Here is a 21,819-nt window from a genome sequence, read left to right as displayed (position 1 = left end):
ATCTCCTGTTAACTCTGGTTCCAAAACTTCAAGCAACTAAGGAAATGAAAAGCACTTCTTGATTACTGCATCTACACTACACAGGAAGAAACTAGACCTTTCAGATAAAACTGAAAGGCGGCTTTCAGTGAATTTTCAGTGGCCATTCAGTCACTGAATGGCAGGTACATTTCAGTGACCTTTCAGTTACCTTTCAGCCACAATTCAGGTACCTTTCAGTCACCATTCAGCAGACACATTTCAGTCGCCTTTCAGTGACCTTTCTGTCGCCTTTCAGTGACCTTTCCGTCGTCTTTCAGTGACCTTTCCGTCAACTTTCAGTGACCTTTCAGTCGTAATTCAACGGCCTTTTCATTGGCTTTTCACAAGTTTTATCGGTAATTATTCCTTAAAAAATTTTTAAACTAGAAATATGTCCATAGGACATGAATGCCCCGCCAAGGGTATATTAGTAATGCAACATTTTAACACAAATTGAGAAAAGTGAGGTCAAGGTCAAAGGAAAGGTCAAGGTCAAAAAATATTGATGCAGTTGAATAGCTTACATCAGTATGTATCAGCATATGACGTTTGATTCAGAAACTAATTTAAGAAAAGTGAGGTCAAGATCAAAGGAAAGGTCAAGATCAAAAAATGTTGATGTAGTTGAAAAGGTTACATCAGTATGTATTAACATATGAAGTTTGATGAAAATATTATGAATGGTTTCTTTAAAACTTAGCTAAACACTAATTTAAGAAAAGTGAGGTCAAGGTCAAAGGAAAGGTCAAGGTCAAAAAATATTGATGCAGTTGAATAGCTCTCATCAGTATGTATCAGCATATGAAGTTTGACACTAATTTAAGAAAAGTGAGGTCAAGGTCAAAGGAAAGGTCAAGGTCAAAAAATGTTGATGCAGTTGAAAAGGTTACATCAGTATGTATTAGCATATGAAGTTTGATGAAAATATTATGAATGGTTTCTTTAAAACTGAGCTAAACACTAATTTAAGAAAAGTGAGGTCAAGGTCAAAGGAAAGGTCAAGGTCAAAAAATATTGATGCAGTTGAATAGCTCTCATCAGTATGTATCAGCATATGAAGTTTGACACTAATTTAAGAAAAGTGAGGTCAAGGTCAAGGGAAAGGTCAAGGTCAAAAAATGTTGATGCAGTTGAATAGCTCTCATCAGTATGTATCAGCATATGAAGTTTGTTAAAAATATCTTGAATGGTTTCATTAAAACAGAGCTAAACATTAATTTAAGAAAAGTGAGGTCAAGGTCAAAATAAAGGTCAAGGTCAAAAAAATGTTGATGCAATTGAATAGCTTACATCAGTATGTATCAACATATGAAGTTTGATTACACTATCTTGAATGGTATCTTTAAAACTGAGCTAAACACTAATTTAAGAAAAGTGAGGTCAAGGTCAAAGGAAAGGTCAAGGTCAAAAAATGTTGATGCAGTTGCATAGCCCTCATCAATATCTATCAGCATATGAAGTTTGATAAAAATATCTTGGATAGTTTCTTTGAAACTGAGCTTTGAACAGAGCTAAACGCAAAGTGTGACGGAAGGACAGACGGAAGGACAGAAGGACGGAAGGACGGAAGGACGGAAGACGGACATGACAAACACTATATGCCCCGGCCATATTCATGGCGGGGCATAATAAAATTATTCACATCTTTAAATTAATGTGTTTTTGTTTTCTTATTGTGATGAAATTCAGATACGTACATGTAGAACTGGTAATGGTTAGATGTTCAATTGTCTTTAAATTGTTTACTAAAATGTTAAATTGTGATTATTAACTATAACATTTATGTCTAATTACAATTTTATTAACATTAAAAATTACAATTCATCTGTGGAATCATAAAATTCAAATTGATTTTGGAATATCTAATTTGTTTCATGAAAACTGATTAAGAAAAAAAAATTATTCAAATGATGAAAAATAATATTTGTATCAGAATTTAATTAACGGGAATAGAATTGTCTTATTGTAAAATTTCTAAATCTGTGATGAATGTTTTCACAAGCTCATTCAATTTGATAAGTTGTTAAATGGATAAACAGACAGTCAATCTGAAAAAAAAGGATTGAGGATATCGATCAAAATGCTCTTAAAATAAAAAAGAGAAAAAAGTTTTCTTATTTTTCAGCTTAATTTAAAATAGTTTTTCATTATTTTTATATCCATCTAACACAGTGTATAAGACGGTTAGTTTTCATGGAAATATCTGGTTATGAAAGACGAGACAGAATTAATTATTTATGCCTTTTCTACAAGAAATTTTAATACTGTAAATTTTCTTTCTTAATTGTTAAAATCTCACAATATTTTAGCTTCTGAAAGATATCGTTTAAAAAATTATTTTACTTAAACAGAATTAATAATTTATGCCTCTTGTGGAAGGACCTTAATATTGTAAATTTTGTTTCTTGATTGTTAAAATCGCACGATAATTTAGCATGTTAAAAGATATCGTTTTACAAATTTACAACGTTTTCTGAGGTGAAGATCCATCTTGAATCATTTCTTTGGAAAAAAAAACAACAACAACAAAACAGGTGCCCGTCGCCGATAACACGATAATTTAGCATGTTAAAAGATATCGTTTTAAGAATTTACAATGTTTTCCAAGGTGAAGATCCATCTTGAATCATTTCTTTGGAAAAAAACAACAACAACAACAAAACAGGTGCCCATGGCCGATAATTGTCAACATCCCGATAAGAGATGTGTAATTAATTAGTCAGCCCCCAAAATCCGCACAATTAACATAGAATATACAAAATGTATACAAGATATATACACATTCCCAGCTCCTCGATACAACAGGTGAACTGGGTGTCCCAATTCATTTTCTACAAATATATTGATTTTAAATCTCATATTATTCAACAAGACGCCGTGGCGTAATTGATATCGTCATGGACTATCAAGCGAGAGGCCACCGTTCAACTCCTGCTTTCTGCAGGATTTTTTTCTTCTTATATTCACTTTTTTTTCATTTTTTTTAATTCGGAAATAGATTAATTTAACACCATTATACGAAGAAAACTTGAAATAAATTTCTAAGTTAAAAAATAAGCCCAGCATGCATTATTTAATAAAAAGATACAAATGAAAGATAACTGAAAGGCCACTGAAATGTATCTGCCATTCAGTCGACTGAATGGTAACTGAAAGACCACGGAAAAGTCACGGGAAAGGATCTTTTCAGTGATCTTTCTGTGGCCATTCAGTTACCATTCCGTCGACTGAATGAAGTAATTTCATCCTGTGCTAAATATCACAATATAACAATATATCAGTATATTACAACACACTCGTACCTATAGCAAATTCTAGTTTCAGTTGGTAAGGCTCCTGGGCATCAGAAAAAGCACCCGCTCCCCATGCTGCAGTTAGGAATCCATTTGAGTGCCTGACACTGATAGGTCCTGTAAACACTGGAGGTGTGGTATCCATGAAGCATGGACCAATGGACTGTACAACAAGGGAAAAAATACATATATACACTGTATCTCAAAAGTAGTTCCTTTACAGCATATAATTCCCATCTTGTTGATATTTTACAAATTGTAGAATTGACAATGGGTCCATGGGTCTTAACAGTCACATGAGTACTGTGGAATCATTTTAATTTGTGGGGGTTTTTACGTGTTCGTGGGAACGTAATTTCGTGGGTCACTCGTTTAAATGATCAATTCAATGAATCAATATGTTTACAAAATAAACGTTCGTGGGGATGTTAATTCGTGGGTAAGGGCGAACCACGAAATCCACGAACATTGGTCCCCCACGAACAATGATGATTCCACAGTAAATGCTTCATTTGTTGCCCAATGTACTTTCAGTACAATGCAAGTAGAGGACTTGAACCAATGAAATATTTGAGTAAACCCACTCAGATCTTTTGATAAGGTGAGCTAAAAACTATGAATTAATTCCTGCATTTGATCTGTTTTGTATGGTACATGTAGCTGAGTGACAAAAAAATTGCATTGATACAGAAACAAAGGTAATGTTACTGTTGCTACATACCCGAGTTTTCTCTACATTGCTATTGTTACTGTTGCTACATAAGCTGAGTTCGCTCCATATTGCTATTGTTACTGTTGCTACATAAGCTGAGTTCGCTCCATATTGCTATTGTTACTGTTGCTACATAAGCTGAGTTCGCTCCATATTGCTATTGTTACTGTTGCTACATAAGCTGAGTTCGCTCCATATTGCTATTGTTACTGTTGCTAAATCTGAGTTTGCTCCATATATGCCAATACCACTGTCACTACATACCTGAGTTTCCTCCACATTTACTTATGTTAGGGTTACTACATACCTGAGTTCCCTCCACACTGGCTAATGTTACTGTTGTTACATACCTGAGTTCCCTCCACATTGGCTAATGTTACTGTTGCTACATACCTGAGTTCCCTCCACATTTGCTAATTTCACTGTTACTACATACCTGAGTTCCCTCCACATTTGTTCATGTTATTGTTGCTACATACCTGAGTCCCCTCCACATTTGCTAATGTCACTGTTGCTACATATATGATTTCCCTCCATATTTGCTAATGTTACTGTTGCTATGTACCTGAGTTTCCTCCACATCTGCTATTGTTACTGTTGCTATTTACCTGGGTTTCTTCCACATTCCCTAATGTTACTGTAGCTACATACCTGAGTTCCCTCCACATTTGCTTTGCTGATTGTCTTGATGACAGTGTAGAACTCAGATCCATCAGGTACATCAGTGTGATACACATGGATGTGGGGGTGCTGTTTGGTACTTTTGAAGGCCATGATGTCTGGGGCAGGACTCCCAGCTGTAGAGGAAAATCCCACTTCATAATCATGGACACTGCCAGGGTTAGCAACTGGTAGCCAACTCAAAAACAGCTGCACAGAATTAAAAAAGAAATCTAATATTTTCAATAAAAGCAATATAATCAAGCTTTATTGGTTTGAATTCATATACAATACAGTTGAGCAATGTTCAACCTCCAGATCTCTAACCCTCAGATATCTTTAAGTTCTCAGACAGACTTGATATGTTCAAGAAATCTAGGTTTTACTGTATTTTCACCTTCTTCAATTAGCAGTTGAAATTCTTTAAAATGTAAATGTGAAAACATTTATATCTTTAACAGCTTATAAACCTTCATATTCTAACATTTAAAAGTATCTCTATACAACCAAGGTGTTAAAACATGAAAACTTAAGTACCAGTACAGACATGTTTCAAATTTATATTCTCATTTATAATTCACTACACTGTGCTTTGATAAGTGGTACAATTTTCCTTTTGAATGGAAAGTTTTGAGCTTCTTTTGAATGATGGTTGTTACATAAAAACATGCCCATTTCTTTAGAAAAGCAAAAACGGTCTATTGTAGGGGCGAGTGGGCGGGGAAAAGCCAGTCTGCATTGAGAGAGAGAGCTATTGGTTGTCTTTAATTTTCTCACATGCTTCATTCAAATTACCTGTAGAACAGGTATTCCATAATTACCATAGCAAATCAGATTAGCAGTCTACATAAACACCATATAAACATGTGTTATATTGATATACGTGTTGTGATAACTCCAATAGACATGACAAATAGATACATGTAATTATGTACAAACATGTATTTGTAGCAAAAAATGAGTTTTACAGAAACAGAGAGTCTCTAACTCTTTCTCCCAGCTTCATAAAATCCCCATTTCAGCAAAATTCATGTTGCTAGTCTCAGAGAGTTGGGTGTCTTAAAACATTGCGACAAATAAAAAATTACTTTATCAATTCTAAAGAAATGGGCATGTCATTATGTAACAATTAACATTTCATATTATTATACTTTCATGTTAAATACTAAAATCTGATTGGTTTAGACGCATTTAACAATCCGTAATGTTACCCTCAGCGTTAGCAACACACTTGACAACGGGTAACATTACGAAAATATCACATGCGTTCAAATCATGCGCGTACGGTTCACCGTAGAATTCTCAAAACGTCAGTTGTGCATTTGAAAGAAGCCGAATAAACGACGTCAATAAAAGCTTGCGTCCGATGTAGCTTACTTGAAAACAACAAACGACAGACGAAACATCCTTGCGAGGCAAACTTTAGATGATAAAGGACTTTTTGAGTAGCAAACAAACAATAGAGAGGTTGGTAAATCTTTTCCGAAGCTTTCTTATTGAGAAAAATAGAAGCGGGGAGTTTGAAAGCTTTCTAAGCGTGAACTTAACGACGATCTCTGAATTTTTTTATGACATCCGAAATCAATAAGACATTCAGTATAATAAAATAAATAGTGCACGTTTTTGAGGGTAACAGTTGAAATTGACACCCCTCGGAAAACCATTGTCAACCTCCGCTGACGCGTCGTTTGACAATGGTTTTCCTTGGGGTGTCAATTTCAACTGTTACCCTCGAAAACGTGCACTATTTATATAAAAGTGTCCCAAACAACAATTTTACCACTTCAACACGCATCATTAGATAACTTTTCCAAACAGTAAAATCATTCAAAAAAGCTGTATTATTGAAAATGACCCCTCTTACCCGTGATGATTTGGATAACATGGGACTCAGTTTATCAGGTGATCCTGTTGAGTTAGCACAAAACACACTGCCATTTACTGTTACAAATGTACCATTGTCATGGTGCTCAGCAGGTAAAAGGTCAAGGTCAGGTAAAACTGTAGCTTTGGCACTTAAAGGAAGGATTACATGTAAAACAATATATATTCATAAACCATTAATAACCAAATTAAAATTCAAAATGTGAACTTTTTATTAAGACAATTCTATCTTTCTCTAATTCTGAACAGAACCCCGATAAAACTAGTATGCAGCAGAAAAATTTAAAATCTCATATTTACTGATGACTGACTTACGTGCAATCAGGTGTGGGATCTTTAATCAGCCTTCTGAACCTATTACTGGTAACAATCCAGAAGTCTTTGCTGTCTGTAACTAGTCCCCCAGTGACTGTGGCTCCCTCTATATTCACTTCCTGTACAGATGGCACTGCTGTAGTTACCATCACTCCATCTGAACACACAGGCTCAGAGGGCTCTAGGGCACGGTTATAAGCCACAACACAGATGTAATACTGTCCCTCTGTAGTCACAGTATGGGTGGCGTGCATCGAGTAGGTCTCAAAAATCTGACCCTGAGAGATTGATGCAAATTTTTTATCACAGAGTTAGGAAATAATGGATGTACATGTATGAAATATTAGTTTATAAAAGTGAAAACATTGCACTATTTGATTGGGGTCCCTATTATTGAAATTAATTATCCACATGTTCCGAAGCATCACTGTGTAAACTGATATCTTCACAAATTTCCAATTCTTGTAAAATTTTATAATTGAAGACAAGTGTACAGCTGAATTATACTCACATTTCCACTAGCCTCCAGAGAAAAGGCTGAGGCACTGAGAGGTTTGGTGTCGTATCCATACTGATAAAACAGCACCCCACTCTCCCTGTCAAAGAATCCCTCCCAGTGGGCAGTCAGGGTCTTACTCTGCTGATAGTCCACCTCATCCCCTCCAGGTATCCCATCCTCAACCATCCCAGTGTGGGGAGGGGAAGTGTCTATTGTTATCTGCAGGCAGAATATGCATAGAGTGCAGCAGATTAAGGAATAAAAATAAGGAAAGTGCAAGGTCTCAATAAACAATAGCAAACCATTAATGAAAGATATTTCCATTTTTTCTTTAAAATTCATAAGATATACTGTAAACATACATTCAATGGGTTATAAAGTTTGTGGCTTGGCACTATAAAATTAAACTGCTCAAATTAAATCAATGATTTTATTTATCATCTTTGTTTTCAGAGGCAACTATTTAATATGACTCGTGTATCCTACATTTATAAACAGGATACTTCTTAATAAGATCATCAATCAGAAGAATGAGTGACCAATGACCTATTGGCTATATTTCTATCAGATGCCGTACCTTCTTGGACGGAACAGTGGTCAGTTTGGCCTACCTTCTTGGCCAGTACAGTGGTCAGTTTGACCTACTTTCTTGGGCAGTATGGTGGTCAGTTTGGCCTACCTTCTTGGACCATACAGTGGTCAATTTGGCCTACCTTCTTGGACCATACAGTGGTCAGTTTGAACTACCTTCTTGGACAGTACAGTGGTCAGTTTGACCTACCTTCTTGGACCGTATGGTGGTCAGTTTGGCCTACCTTCTTGGACAGTATGGTGGTCAGTTTGACCTACCTTCTTGGACAAAACGGTGGTCAGTTTGACCTACCTTCTTGGACAGTACAGTGGTCAGTTTGACCTACCTTCTTGGGCCGTACAGTGTTCAGTTTGACCTACCTTCTTGGACAGTATGTGGTCATTTTGACCTACCTTCTTGGACTTTACATTGGTCAGTTTGACCTACCTTCTTGGACAGTACAGTGATCAGTTTGACCTACCTTCTTGGACAGTATGGTGGTCATTTTGATCTACCTTCTTGGATAGTACAGTGGTCAGTTTGGCCTACCTTCTTGGACAGTACAGTGGTCAGTTTGGCCTACCTTCTTGGAAAGTACATTGGTCAGTTTGACCTACCTTCTTGGACCGTACAGTGGTCAGTCTGAACTACCTTCTTGGACATTACGGTGGTCAGTTTGACCTACCTTCTTGGGCCGTACAGTGTTCAGTTTGACCTACCTTCTTGGACAGTACGTTGGACAGTTTGACCTACCTTCTTGGACCATACAGTGGTCAGTCTGAACTACCTTCTTGGACATTACGGTGGTCAGTTTGACCTACCTTCTTGGGCCGTACAGTGTTCAGTTTGACCTACCTTCTTGGACAGTACGGTGGTCAGCATGGCCTTGTTTGTGGCTGTCACCTCCAAGTAATAATCAGAATCATGCACGCCTTTGTGTTTCCCATCTACAAGTCCACCATTTGATTTGATTGCTGGTTTCACTTGAAAATGTTTGTGGTAGGCTCCCCAGAATGGAGTTTCATAGCAGTTAGCTCCTCTAGGATAGCTTCCATATTTTGATTCACATTCTTCTGTGTCCTGAAAGCAAGATAAATGTGAGAGGCTTTTAAGTCATTAACACCACCTAGCCAAAAGAATATAACTTCAATAAAGAAAGTCTCTCTTTCAAAAATTGATGTTGTCTTATGCAACAATTACCATCATGAATAAATTTCAAATAAGTGGTTCATAATGCAATTAGTTGTTTTTTCTTTTAAAAGCTTACTTTTATCATGTAAATTTATTTAACTTCATATTTGGCTCTAAGCGATAAGCACTGCTTACATTGGCCATTCCTTGAGCTGGGATATCCTCATGTCCATGCAGTACATCTAACCCTGTGAAGTTATCAAACAATCTCCAGGCAATGTTGTTCAGTCCACTGTGATGGTCATATGCAATCCACTCTATCCTTTAAATAGGTTTTTGGAAAGTTGGAATGAATCTTGTTTACAAAGGTGATTTTAAATTCAACCCTGAGTTTTACAATATGATTCTAAGACTAATTTGTTGGCAAGTTAAAACTTTTGTCTGAATTTTTTTGAATAAATCAATATTTTGGTGAATACATAAACCCTTTAATTTTGTCTGAAGTAAATCTCAAGTTAACTCTGAAACCCCTTTATTACTAGTGAACTACTGACATATTCTTACGTCATTTCCTTAAAGTCTTCGATTCTATGAACACTGACATTCAATCTATCTCCACGTGTCAGCCACAAATCCTCGATATGAGGTGGTGATGCATCTCTGTAAACCGTTACAGATTCATCCAGATATTTACCCAGCACATCTATTGCGCGTACAGTTACATCCAACTTGTTCCCATCAGTCCACGGCAAATTAAGCTGGTCACCTTGCTTAAAGATAGAGGACACTGATGTGAAACCTTGGGAGTCAACAGTACTAACTGTATCAGTGACATTATATGCTACTTTGAAATCCACCAATGCTGTAAAAGAAAAGATCCATATACAGTTGAACTTCGGTATCTCGAACACTGATATCTAAAATACTATGGATATGTCGAAGTGATTTGGAAGTCCAAACTCCTTATTTGTTAAGTATTTTACCCTGGATATCTCGAATCCTCCGATATCTCAAATATTTTTCTCGGCCCCATTGAGTTCGAAATAATGAGGTTTGACTGTAGTAGTAGTATCTTCTGATGTTTTATAAAAGGGAAATCCCAAATATAAAATAAATACAGGAAATCAACATCAAAAAATTCAACTATTTTTAAGTTGAATAGAAAGACATCTTTTCCAACTTATTTAATCCTTGTAATTCATGTACTTATAATTGTCCAGGCTTAACATTGCAAAATATGGATAAAATGTATTCATCCCTGACATGTTTTGTTCTCAGAGTTCTATTGAATCAATGGTAAATGAGAAATAGCAAGCCCTATTTTCCTTTCATTCATGTATTACAACCCTTGCAAAAAAAATTATGTACTACAGTGTATCATTATGTTGAGTGAATTCACAAAAGACACAAGTCTTGAAATGTTCTTACAATTACATAGTTAAACATAGGTAATCAGAGATTGCAAAGCTCACCTCAACAAATGTTGTCTTTCAGTAAAGCAAAGTCCAACACTAAATTAATAATCTAGTAGTGTGCATCCCTAGATGTAACATTTATGCAATTTTGGTCTGGGAATGGGAAAGGACTTACCTAACATTACTTAAAACTAGTCACTCATCCAGACAATGCAAGTCAAATCCAGCATCTAAAGCAAATTTGACAGTGTTCATCACGTGATGCATAATATATGCATATGTTTGGTTCAGATAGGCCTTATAGTTTCTTGGTAATGAACCTGCTCCAAAAACTTAAACCTGGTCACTCATCCAGAAAATGTAGGTCAAATCCAGCATTGATTCAAGCCTGGTAGTGTGCATCGGATTTCTTAAATGTATCATCCATGCAGGTTTGGTCAACAGAGGGCATATTGTTACACTTAAAAATGAGATCTGCTCCAAAACCTTTAACCTGGTCACTCATCCGGAAAATGTAGGTCAGATCCAGAATCTGAAGCAAGCCTGGTAGTAAGCATCCTTATAGATGCATTATCCATGCAGGTTTGGTCAACATAGGGCTTATAGTTACTTGGAAATGAGACCTGCTCCAAAAACTTTAACCTGCTCCCAAAACTTTAACTTGCTTTAAAACATTAATCTGGTCATTCCTTAGCTGAAATTGCAGCATCTGAAACCTTGACTGGTACAATGAAACACACTAGAAGCATCTTCCATGCATCTCTGATTAATTTAGGGCATAGAATTACTTAAAAAGAAAACTGCTCCAAAAATTTTAACATGGGCCAACACCAAGGGTATCACATAAGCTCCCCCAACTTTGTTGTGGTGAGCTAATAAATATTCTATATTGTGGATTCATTAGATTTCATGGTGACTCAATATGTGTGGAATTTGTTTGAGCTACCACTGTATTTTATAACAAAGTTCACATTTCAAAATAAACTTTTCTAATGTCAAGACACATTTACAGACAATAGGAATGCAAATTTTCCAATGTTTCTCAATTAAAAAGCCCACATTTGCACATATGATTTACTGAATATGTATTAAATTTGGTGTGTATGCTATTAAGTGTCTTTTACTGAAAGCAGCTTCTGATAAATCAATTACATTGCTAAATGTCTTGTAGATATATATAATATAAAGCACATTCAGAAAGCACATCTTTGCTAACTTGTTTAAAAATCAATTTCCACCAAATACTGTATACACAAAATAAAACACATTTACATAATATTTTTTGCACTAGTGACCTTGAACTTTTCAAAATGACCTATGATCTTTCTGGTAATAAGTAATAAAAGAGCATTCAATGCTTCCTCATTGACAAAACACATATAAAACATGATTCTAGCTATGGTCTTGAACTAATCCTAGTAACCTTGAGCCATGGTCATAACACACCCTTTCAAAGTATCCAATCATTTTGTCAAATACATGTATAACCATCAAAGTTTTTTTTCTTCATTTTTCATGGTCTAGATATCATTTGAACAACCAGATAGACTAGGTGATTCCTACAATATTTAATACTGTACATGTAAACAAACTTGTAGGGCAAAGATAAGGTATGGTGGTTTTACTAGATCTTAAGGAGGTTGGATCCTGCCATCAAAAGTAATGAGAATTTTTTATCAAGTATATTTTAGTATTTATACACATAGCTTAATTAAAAATCAAAACAAAAAATGGGGGTCAATGCGCTTCTTTTGGCGCTACAGAGCATTTAGTTTGACCTTTTTGCACTCTAAACACGTCTTACACATAAATCAATTTTTAAAGTTTTTCCTCCAATATTTTTTATTCAAATAAATTATGAGAACAAACACAGTCTTATTTCATGGTGAATAGACACATTAAAATTTGTGACAATGAAAAAATTTTCGAATTACTCCGCATGCATAATTATTTGACCTTTTTGCACTCAAAAAATTTCATTTTGCTGGAATTAAAAATTTAACAAGCAAAAAATCATTTGAACGTAATGACATTTTACTGAATTTAAGAAGAATGGTTAAAAGTATGTTATATTTAGGAAATAAAATTAAAAGTGAGGGTCTATGATGTTAATTTTTAGATATTACTAAAATAGTGCTAATTTTAAGCTTAAATTAGTGCTATTTTTTTCCTTGTTTTTTCACAATATATTTGTTATATTTATCAAATATGATGATAGAATTCATGACAGTTAATTTGATATATAATTAAGGACCAGTATAAAACAGTTCACTGTACAAAATAACTCTGTGCGCAGAATGCTTGTAAAAATAGGAATCCAAACTAATACTTCGAAAGAGAAAAAATGATCATATTCTTCTAAAAACCCTTCCGCCACAAAATATAGTTCCTCACTTAATGCCTTTGGTATGGAATTTAATCATGGAGTTTTAACTTAATATAGTTTAATTGGCATTGTAGAATCCAAATTTATTGTAAGAATTAAAACATAATGCATAATTTTTAAAATATAGGTTAAGATAAAAATCTGCTCAAAAGCTCAGGAGTGAACCTCGTTAAAGTAGAAACAAACATACCATGAACATTTGGAATCTCCTTGCTTTGTCTTTCTCCATAATGATCATCATATTTTGATTCCACTCCTGTAGTAGATGCAACACTGTTCAGCCATCGATTGTTTTCATGGCGGGAATTACGAAATCTGTCTCTCCACATTATATCCACATATCTGGTATCCTTGGTAACCCATACATAACTTGTTTCCTTAGTAGCTGTGGTGACCCTTGTCACCTTGGAAGGGTTGGTGGTGACTTCAGAAATGTTGTCATAAAGAAGGACTTTTCTTCCTGTTTTGTGGTTCCCTGCTTTATCAAAAGCTGAGAAATGAATAGAGTACATTCCTGGTGCTGGCAAGTCAAAGGATTCCTAAAATATAGTTTAAACAAACTTCAAAATTAATGAGAGTATCTTTGATCCGCAGAACTGTATCTTCCTGGGAAAAAATTAGGATATAGACATACCAGAGATGTATGTCTGTCTGAATTTTCAGATGATCTACAAAATTCTGCATCTATCTTTGACTTATATTGCTTAAAAAGATAAATTATTTAAAATAAAACATTCCTTATTTCCTATCCCCATTATACACATCCTCCTCCTTTTCTGGAGGTTTTCCACCTTGAAAACCTCACTGAAACTTGTCTAAACCACTTTTGAGCATTGTTGTTGGGTTGATCCAAATATAAAAGGCAGGAAGAAGCATTCACCAGACTGGGACTTGAATCCAGGACTCCAAGCTAACCATGCAGGTACTACTGAGCTACAGGGCCAACATACTCAATCCCCATTACAATGATATTTAGAGCTGCATTTCATACTTTGATATTTTGACCTCCCTAAACTCTAATATGAAAATTTATAAGGCTAAATCTATATACCGAAATACATAAATTTTCAAGAGTGATTATTATCAAGACATTAAATTCCAACATGTAGCAGTCAGGCAGTTTCATTTGAATTCATGGTAAATGATGGAAAAAGACTATGTTGGACTCTTTTAAAATACAACTGATCTAGATATTAAAACTAGAAGTACTGTGAGCATAGAGCTCACAAAATGATTCCCCCACTACCATATGAGGATAAAGGCAGAGTTCACCCCAAATATCTGTCTTATCAGAACATTGACACTGTGTTATTAAGATTATATGAAAGTCACATGAAATTTTATTCAGTAGGATAGGAGGAATTAAGGATAAGAGAAGGGTACCCTTAATATAACAGAAAGAATCAATATCAAGATTTTGCTATGGAAAACCCAAAATACCTGTCCGATCAAAAAGAAAGCAGGAGTTGCAAAATGGAATTAGTAATAAAGATTCTATAAAAGTCTCATTAAATTTTATGCTGTGGTATAGAAGGAGCTGCAAATAAGAGATGGGTACTCCAGATGTTATAGAAAGATATACTGTATGTGTACATAAATTAACGTATTCAAAATTTAGCGCAATCACCGGGTATGGAGTGGTTGGCGTAGTCATAAATTAGCGCTAAACATGTAGCGCTAAAAAATAAAATTTATTTTAAAAAAAAAAGTTGTACTTATTGTCTATGAGTTAAAGTAAAATTTGTTGTAAGTTGTACTTATTGTCTATGAGTTAAAATAAAATTTTTAAATCTTACTCTAAATAATTTTTATTCAATTACCATTTACTGTTAATTAAAAACAATTAACTTAAAATTTTCTAATCCATGAGGATCAATAATGTGTAATTATATATGTTAGAGTAGCATTGTGTAACTAATACTGTGCGTACATGACGTATATACATTGCCAAGGTTCACAACTTCATATATAGAGTACGTGGGTCGACACGGTTGAACTTAATGGTCCAAGTGACAAATGCCAATAACCCATTTTATATTACAATAAAATTTAATTAAAAGTGAATTTGGAAACAAGAGACCCATAGGCCACATCACTCATCTGAGAACAATGGCTAGGAAAAACAAGAGGCCCATGGGCCACATCGCTCACTTGAGCACATTTGCTAGGCAAAAGCACAAATCAGTTCAGTATTGAAAATATTACTGGGGGGGGAGGGGGGGCTTGAATTTTAAACTACCTGATGATGCTTCCATGTCAATATAACAAATGGCTTTGTTGTACTTGAGAAGATTTAAAAAAAAAATTTCCCATTTATTCCTTTATAAAAATTTGATCCCCCAATGTGGCTCCTCCCTATCCAAGGGGTCATCATTTGAACAAACTTGAATCTAAACTACCTGAGGATAATTCCATATCAGTATGACTAAACATAGCTTTTCTGTTCTTGAGAAGAAATATTTTTTCTATATATTCTTATGTAAAACTTTTGATCCCCCATTTGGCCCCATCCTACCCCCCAGGGGTCATGATTTGATCAAACTTGAATCTACACTATCTGAGGATGCTTCCATATAAAAGACTCATCATGGCGTTGCTGTTCTTGAGAAGAAGATTTTTAAAGATTTTTCCTATATATTTTTATGTAAAACTTTGATCCTCCATTGTGGCCCCGCCCTACCCCGGGGGGTCATGATTTGAACAAACTTGAATCTACACTACCTGAGGATGCTTCCATATAAATATGACTTATCATGTCTTTGCTGTTTTCTGGAGAAGAAGATTTTGAAAGGTTTTTTTATATATTTCTATGTAAAACTTTGATCCTCCATTGTGACCCCGCCCTACCCGGGGGGTCATGATTTGAACAAACTTGAATCTACACTACCTGAGGATGCTTCCAATTAAATATGACTCATCATGGCTTTGCTGTTCTTGAGAAGAAGATTTTGAAAGGTTTTTCCTATATATTTTTATGTAAAACTTTGATCCTCCATTGTGGCCCAGCCCTACCCCCGGGGGTCATGATTTGAACAAACTTGAATCTACACTACATGAGGATGCTTCCACATGAGTTTCATCTTTCCTGGCCCTTTGGTTCTTGAGAAGAAGATTTTTAAAAGATGCTATTAATTTTTCACTTATCCTTTGTTATCTCCCCTTGAAAGAGGGTGTGGCCCTTCATTTGAACAAACTTGAATCCCCTTCACCCAAGGATGCTTTGTGGCAAGTTTGCTTGAAATTGGCCAAGTGGTTCTGGAGAAGAAGTCGAAAATGTGAAAAGTTTACAGACAGACGGACTACAGACAAAATGTGATCAGAAAAGCTCACTTGAGCTTTCAGCTCAGGTGAGCTAAAAAGCAAAAATCAATTCAGTATTGAAAAGTTAACAAGGGGGGGGGGGGGGGGTTGAATTTTAAACTACCTGATGATGCTTTCATATCAATATAACAAATGGCTTTGCTGTTCTTGAGCAGAAGATTTTTTTCCCATATATTCATTTGTAAAAGTTTGATCCCCCATTGTGGGCCCACCCTACCCCCGGGGGCCCTCATTTGAACTAATTTCATTCTACACTACCCAAGGATGCCTCCATATCAATTTGACTAATCATGCCTTTTTGTTCTTGAGACTTGAATCCCCCTCACCCAAGGATACTTTGTGGCAAGTTTGGTTGAATTTGGCCCAGTACTTCTTGAGAAGAAGTCAAAAATGTGAAGAGTTTACAGACGGACGGGCGGATGACGAACAAAATGTGATCAGAAAAGCTCACTTGAGCCTTCGGCTCAGGTGAGCTAAAAAATCACATTATACATAGATATATATTTACATACATTTATATATGCCTATTGCCTGGTGAAATAGATGACAAATAGATGACGACTAAATCGGGTTCGATGTTCGAGGCCTGATAGAATGGCAGATCCAAGCAAGTAATGAAAAACATCATATGAAATTGTATTCATTTATTAACGGTAATCATGAATTAGCGCATCACTGTCTGCGCCAAAGCCTCTAAAATATGAAGCCTGCTTTTTTAAGTACACATACAGTATCTCAATGACCTAAAGGTAAAATAGTAGATTACAATGGCATTATATGATAAAGATTCTGTAAAAGTCTCATTTTTAATTTGGTGGTATAAGAGGAGTTGCAGATATGAGATGTTTACCTCTAAATGTGACGAATGTACAGATAAGCACCCCATCACTACATATCTTACTTTTTAAGCTGGGGTGGGGGTGGGGTGGGTGTTATAAATATTATATTATATTGAAATATTTTGTTCAATACACAGCCCTTGTAATTTATGCTCTTACCCCTGTAACATTAAGTGCTAAATCTGTTGGGCTTTTGATCATCTTTCCCTGCTGTTCTCCTAACAGTTTCCCATCATGTCCTAGCTCATACACTTCATACTGGTACTTCTCCAGCCCTGACAAATCGTCTATCCATCCTCCCCATGTCATGTCAACTTTTGGCTGTAAAAACAATAACACTTTCCACTTAAATCATGCTGTTGAAACCTTATCTGAATACCGCTCCTGCCTATAAAATAACCTTCAAATAAATTCAAAGCAAAATAATCTTTAGCTGAATGACAATAAAGTTTAATATATGATAAATATGCTATTGTGTCTGAGGAATATTTTTAATTTAATATACACTATATTTGTTTTCTCACTATATGTATCATTCTCCATTTTCAACTCCATATCAATTAAAGTGAAATAAATAATTAAAGCTGTACGTTCCACAAGTGTGAAGTATTTTTTACCCATGGATATTATTGTCTAGGTCTGTTATCATATATTCAAATGAAGAAAAATATCCTTTCAACTTATCCTTAATGTATTGTGCCAAAGTTATAGTTAAAAGAAATAGTTCTTTGCTTACCAGCAAAAACTCATGAATAATCAGCGTAAAGATCTTTTGTGAATGATCACCTGACTTTTGAAAGTATAAAAAAGGTAAAAGAGGTGTTTTTGTTTACTGTGGAGTTTCGAAGTTTAGCACCTATTTACTTCATACATGTACTATGTTCAAGAATTTTGTTAATTCAATTAAATAGACTGTTTGACCACGTACTGCTCTCCTAGGTTCTTGTGTGTCCCAATTCTGCCAAAATAACCAGCTTTCCACAACTCCTAGTATGCACTCATGAAATCTCATGTTAACGATTGAAACTAAACTATTTACCGGTAGTGTGCATGTGCATTATCAGCAGTCATTAATTGTAATTATTGTGAAACCACAATAATAATTTATTTCAACCTTACAATTTCTTTTTTCTCTTTAACAGATGCAAACTAGTGTTATTTTTCGAGAGTGAGAAACTTTCACACTGTAGTTGAATGATGGTGGTAAATCATAATTTTCCAAAATAAAAAAAATTGGCTCATACAGCTTTAATGGTAATTTGTCCAAACTTTTAAATTGTGTTGTCTTAATTACTTTATAGCCACTGCAGACGACTTTAACCAGTAGTAGAAAATTATTTTAAAATAAAAACTGATACATATATGTACGTATACCACTCACATTTTCTGTTAAATCTGGAACACTAAGGAATGGTGGATTATCAACACCTTTCACTAAGTTATGATAAGGTTTCTCCAAGTCCCAGTGGTATGTAAACTCTCTTTCTGTTGTCCTGCCCACTAAGGGATGGTACTGTATCTTATTATTTGCCTCTCTGTTTTTCACTTTAACATAACCTCCTGTCGTGGCTTGGAGATAGAATATCAATCTGTAACATTTTATACGTTATTATTTTATGACCTCAATGTACTGATGGTAAAAAAGAGTTCTGTATTTCCAAATGGAGTCAAAATCCCTTCAGAACTTCTGTATGTATTCATTAGAATAATGGGAGATGGTTTTCTAGGTATCCCTTATTTTTTTTTTTATTACATGTAAATAATCTCAAATTATTTACAGGCAGACTGTTCATAACTTAAAAATGACTTATATCATCTTTTATATAACATGTTGTAGTAAAATTTAAGGACATAAATAAAAATCTAACTTTTTTGTACCAATGATTTTGACTGTCATATTAGCATGTAGTCATGTTAGTACATGTATGTACTGGTAGAGTCATGTTAATATAGTGTATGGTGCATGTATAGTCTGTATGTGTTAGGAAAGTAATATGTTTTTATATTTTTAAGACAAAAAGCTTTCCTCATAATTTAAGTGACTTGCATAGACAAATGTGTAAAACTAATTACTACATGTATATATAATCTCTAATATTTTATAGTTAGTTTTGATGAGTACTGTATGTATACTACATGTAATACTATGTATATAAGTATTTTCAAAATGAACATGTATGTGGCATAACATGTCAGGGAATCTTAATTTGCAAGATAATGTATTAGCACTAACAGCTAGTACTTCTTCTGTCATAAATTAAAAAAAAAAAGTAATTATTTCTGAATTAGGTCTACTTATAAGTACACAACAAAGAACTACACAAATGGTTCCAAAATATGAAATCTGGGTAAAGAAATACACATTCAATAACTAGTAGAGGAGGTACTAAACATACTGATCGTCATGTTTCAAATCTTGCAGTGAGCGTCCAAGATTATAAAAGGTTTTTTTGCAGGAAAACGATGTTGTTTTGGGAGCTCTTTCTGACACACCCTCACAAATGTGAGTCAGCTCAACAATTTTTCTTCCCGCTGCAAATGAAAGTGAATCCCTTATATCTGTAGAAATTTTTATGCAAAGTAAGTGCAATTTTGAGTCAAAAATTCTCTAAATTACAAAATTCCTAGATGCTCTAAATAATATGTATCACAAAGTTTTCTGAACTTTGTCTTTCTCAACAAAATCTTACCCCTAAATTGACGTAATTTAGTAGATGCGAATTTAATTCCATATCTAAAGTCAGTGACGTAATGGTCCAATCCAGAGATGACTGGAGGTGCTGCTGGAAGCTGTAATAAGGCATCCCATTTTGTTACGGCCCTCACCCAGATGACATTGTTAGTCCAGCGGGTAGGCTGTGGAGGGCCCTCATTTAGATCAGCAGGGTTTGCTAGGATTCTCCCTCTTGGATCTTCCAATTTACACTCATTCTCCATGATTGAGGCCTTTGTTACCACTGAATAATAAATACTACAGTTAATGGTAATTTCTGCTTGTCTTTACGTCTGAGTTTTACTACATGTATTTATATCTACATGAGTTACACTTGTTTTCTTTAAAATATTTTTAAATGTATTCATAGCAATGCCACTCAATTTCTGTTTAAACTCCTAAATCCCAGTGGTGCATAATCCTGAGAAGAATTTTCAATTCTTCTTTTGAGTATAGGTATTAATTTTTATGTATTTTTGCAAACTTATATATTCTAAACAAAACTGAACTGTAAGTTCAAAATTCAATAACATTTTCCAATCAAACAGAAACACAGAGCATGTTTCCATCAATCCTTTTGACATGCATACATGTACAGTAAAACTTGTGTATAGCGAAGTGCCATGGACGAATGATTTTGATTCATTATAAATGTTACTTGTATTCATTACATTTGTTAAGTTCATTTTATGATTTAAAACTGATACAGTGAATGAAAGTCACTTTACTAGCATGAATTCATTACAATTAAATGTGTTTGCCATAACCATGTTTTACTGTAATCACTTACATTGTTCACAGTGGTGGCCCTCAAAGCCAGGGGAACATTTACACTGGGAGGCCAATCCATCGGTACAGGTCCCAGGGAAACACCTTGTGCTATCAGACCTCCAGGAACAGGCCTCTGAAATAAACAAGAATTTATGGTATATTATCAGGGACCTATATACTATATACTAGTATATAGGTCCCTGATATTATCCAAACTTCAGCAAATCTATCAGTGAGTAAATTTCATTTTTTATAAATGAAAAAAAAATTGTCAGTATTTTTCACAAGTGTATTCGGTTCCTTGTACATACATAACCTTGTTTCTGTGGTGCAAAGTATTAATTACATTTCTTTATACATTTAATTGCCTCTCAAGAAATATTTTTAATTCAAAAAAATTGGGAGGAAATTTATTTCATTTCATATATCTAGAGTATACTGCAGAAAATTTAATGATTCAAAGATTTTTTACACATTAATATATTCATTAAATATATTTGCCTTTTCATGTGTCACTGTGTACCTAACACAATGACAATAACTTAACTTATTAAGCACATAATGGATTCAGTTGCACAGAAGATCATTAAACGTCTGATACTTTTAGTTAATGCTAAGTTAACACTGAAATAGAAGTTTATGCCAAGTTAATTGTCATCTAAAATAAAGCCCTCAAACAACCCATGTTGAGCTCTGTAAATAAATAGATTTCTAATGGAATCCTTTTCTAATTTATCTATAAGGGCATGAATACTGAAAACTTTTAAAATTATTAAACTTGTACTTACTAACCTAAAAAGGGGAAATAATTTAGCATGATAAATTCTTCATTGCTAAGCTAGGTGCTATATGTATGACTTTGAGAAATCAAATTCAAGTAGTGCCTAATTTACAATTGTTTCATGCGATTCCATCATTAAACCATATCCCCTTTCATTAACTGAAAATAACTTGGTTTAATGGTATTTTGTGAATAATGTAATACCCACAATGCACACTTCACAGAGTTCTTTCCCTTCTGTTATTTCTCTTGGTTACATGTTATTTAATTAATGACATACTACATGACCTAATTTCTTTTTTTCATACCCGTAGCCTAAATTAAAATATTATTTGAGAAACATCTCAATATCCTCCAATTAATCTATAATGCAATCCCCTTTCCCCCCAAAACATCAACTAATGTAAGGTAGGAAATTACCGGTAGACCTGTGCATTAATTTCTTAAATTTAAATCATGAAATGATAAATCCATTTTAACTCTGCATTGATAGGCTGCACAATAGGC

At 34.6% G+C, this 21,819-nt stretch overlaps 1 protein-coding gene across 1 annotated transcript in view; it reads right to left on the bottom strand.

The window, feature by feature from the left end:
* Positions 1-21,819, bottom strand: part of LOC133189645 (uncharacterized) — a 62,186-nt gene that overhangs the window by 30,412 nt on the left and 9,955 nt on the right. Inside the window, exons 5-18 of the mRNA XM_061325047.1 lie at positions 20,551-20,664; positions 19,738-20,004; positions 19,444-19,579; positions 18,429-18,636; positions 17,207-17,368; positions 13,078-13,426; positions 9,651-9,948; positions 9,282-9,408; positions 8,811-9,035; positions 7,397-7,603; positions 6,886-7,163; positions 6,551-6,701; positions 4,678-4,896; positions 3,324-3,477 (exon numbers count right to left, since the gene is read on the bottom strand). Coding sequence (XP_061181031.1) covers positions 3,324-3,477; positions 4,678-4,896; positions 6,551-6,701; positions 6,886-7,163; positions 7,397-7,603; positions 8,811-9,035; positions 9,282-9,408; positions 9,651-9,948; positions 13,078-13,426; positions 17,207-17,368; positions 18,429-18,636; positions 19,444-19,579; positions 19,738-20,004; positions 20,551-20,664 — 2,895 coding nt within the window. The remainder of the gene's footprint in view (positions 1-3,323; positions 3,478-4,677; positions 4,897-6,550; positions 6,702-6,885; positions 7,164-7,396; positions 7,604-8,810; positions 9,036-9,281; positions 9,409-9,650; positions 9,949-13,077; positions 13,427-17,206; positions 17,369-18,428; positions 18,637-19,443; positions 19,580-19,737; positions 20,005-20,550; positions 20,665-21,819) is intronic.

This window comes from Saccostrea echinata, unplaced genomic scaffold, assembly GCF_033153115.1.
Source record: "Saccostrea echinata isolate AGI-Se365-2 ecotype Australia unplaced genomic scaffold, CSIRO_AGI_Sech_v1 ptg000019l, whole genome shotgun sequence".
Classification (NCBI taxonomy): domain Eukaryota; kingdom Metazoa; phylum Mollusca; class Bivalvia; order Ostreida; family Ostreidae; genus Saccostrea; species Saccostrea echinata.
This window is presented reverse-complemented; position numbering and strand designations above follow the sequence as displayed.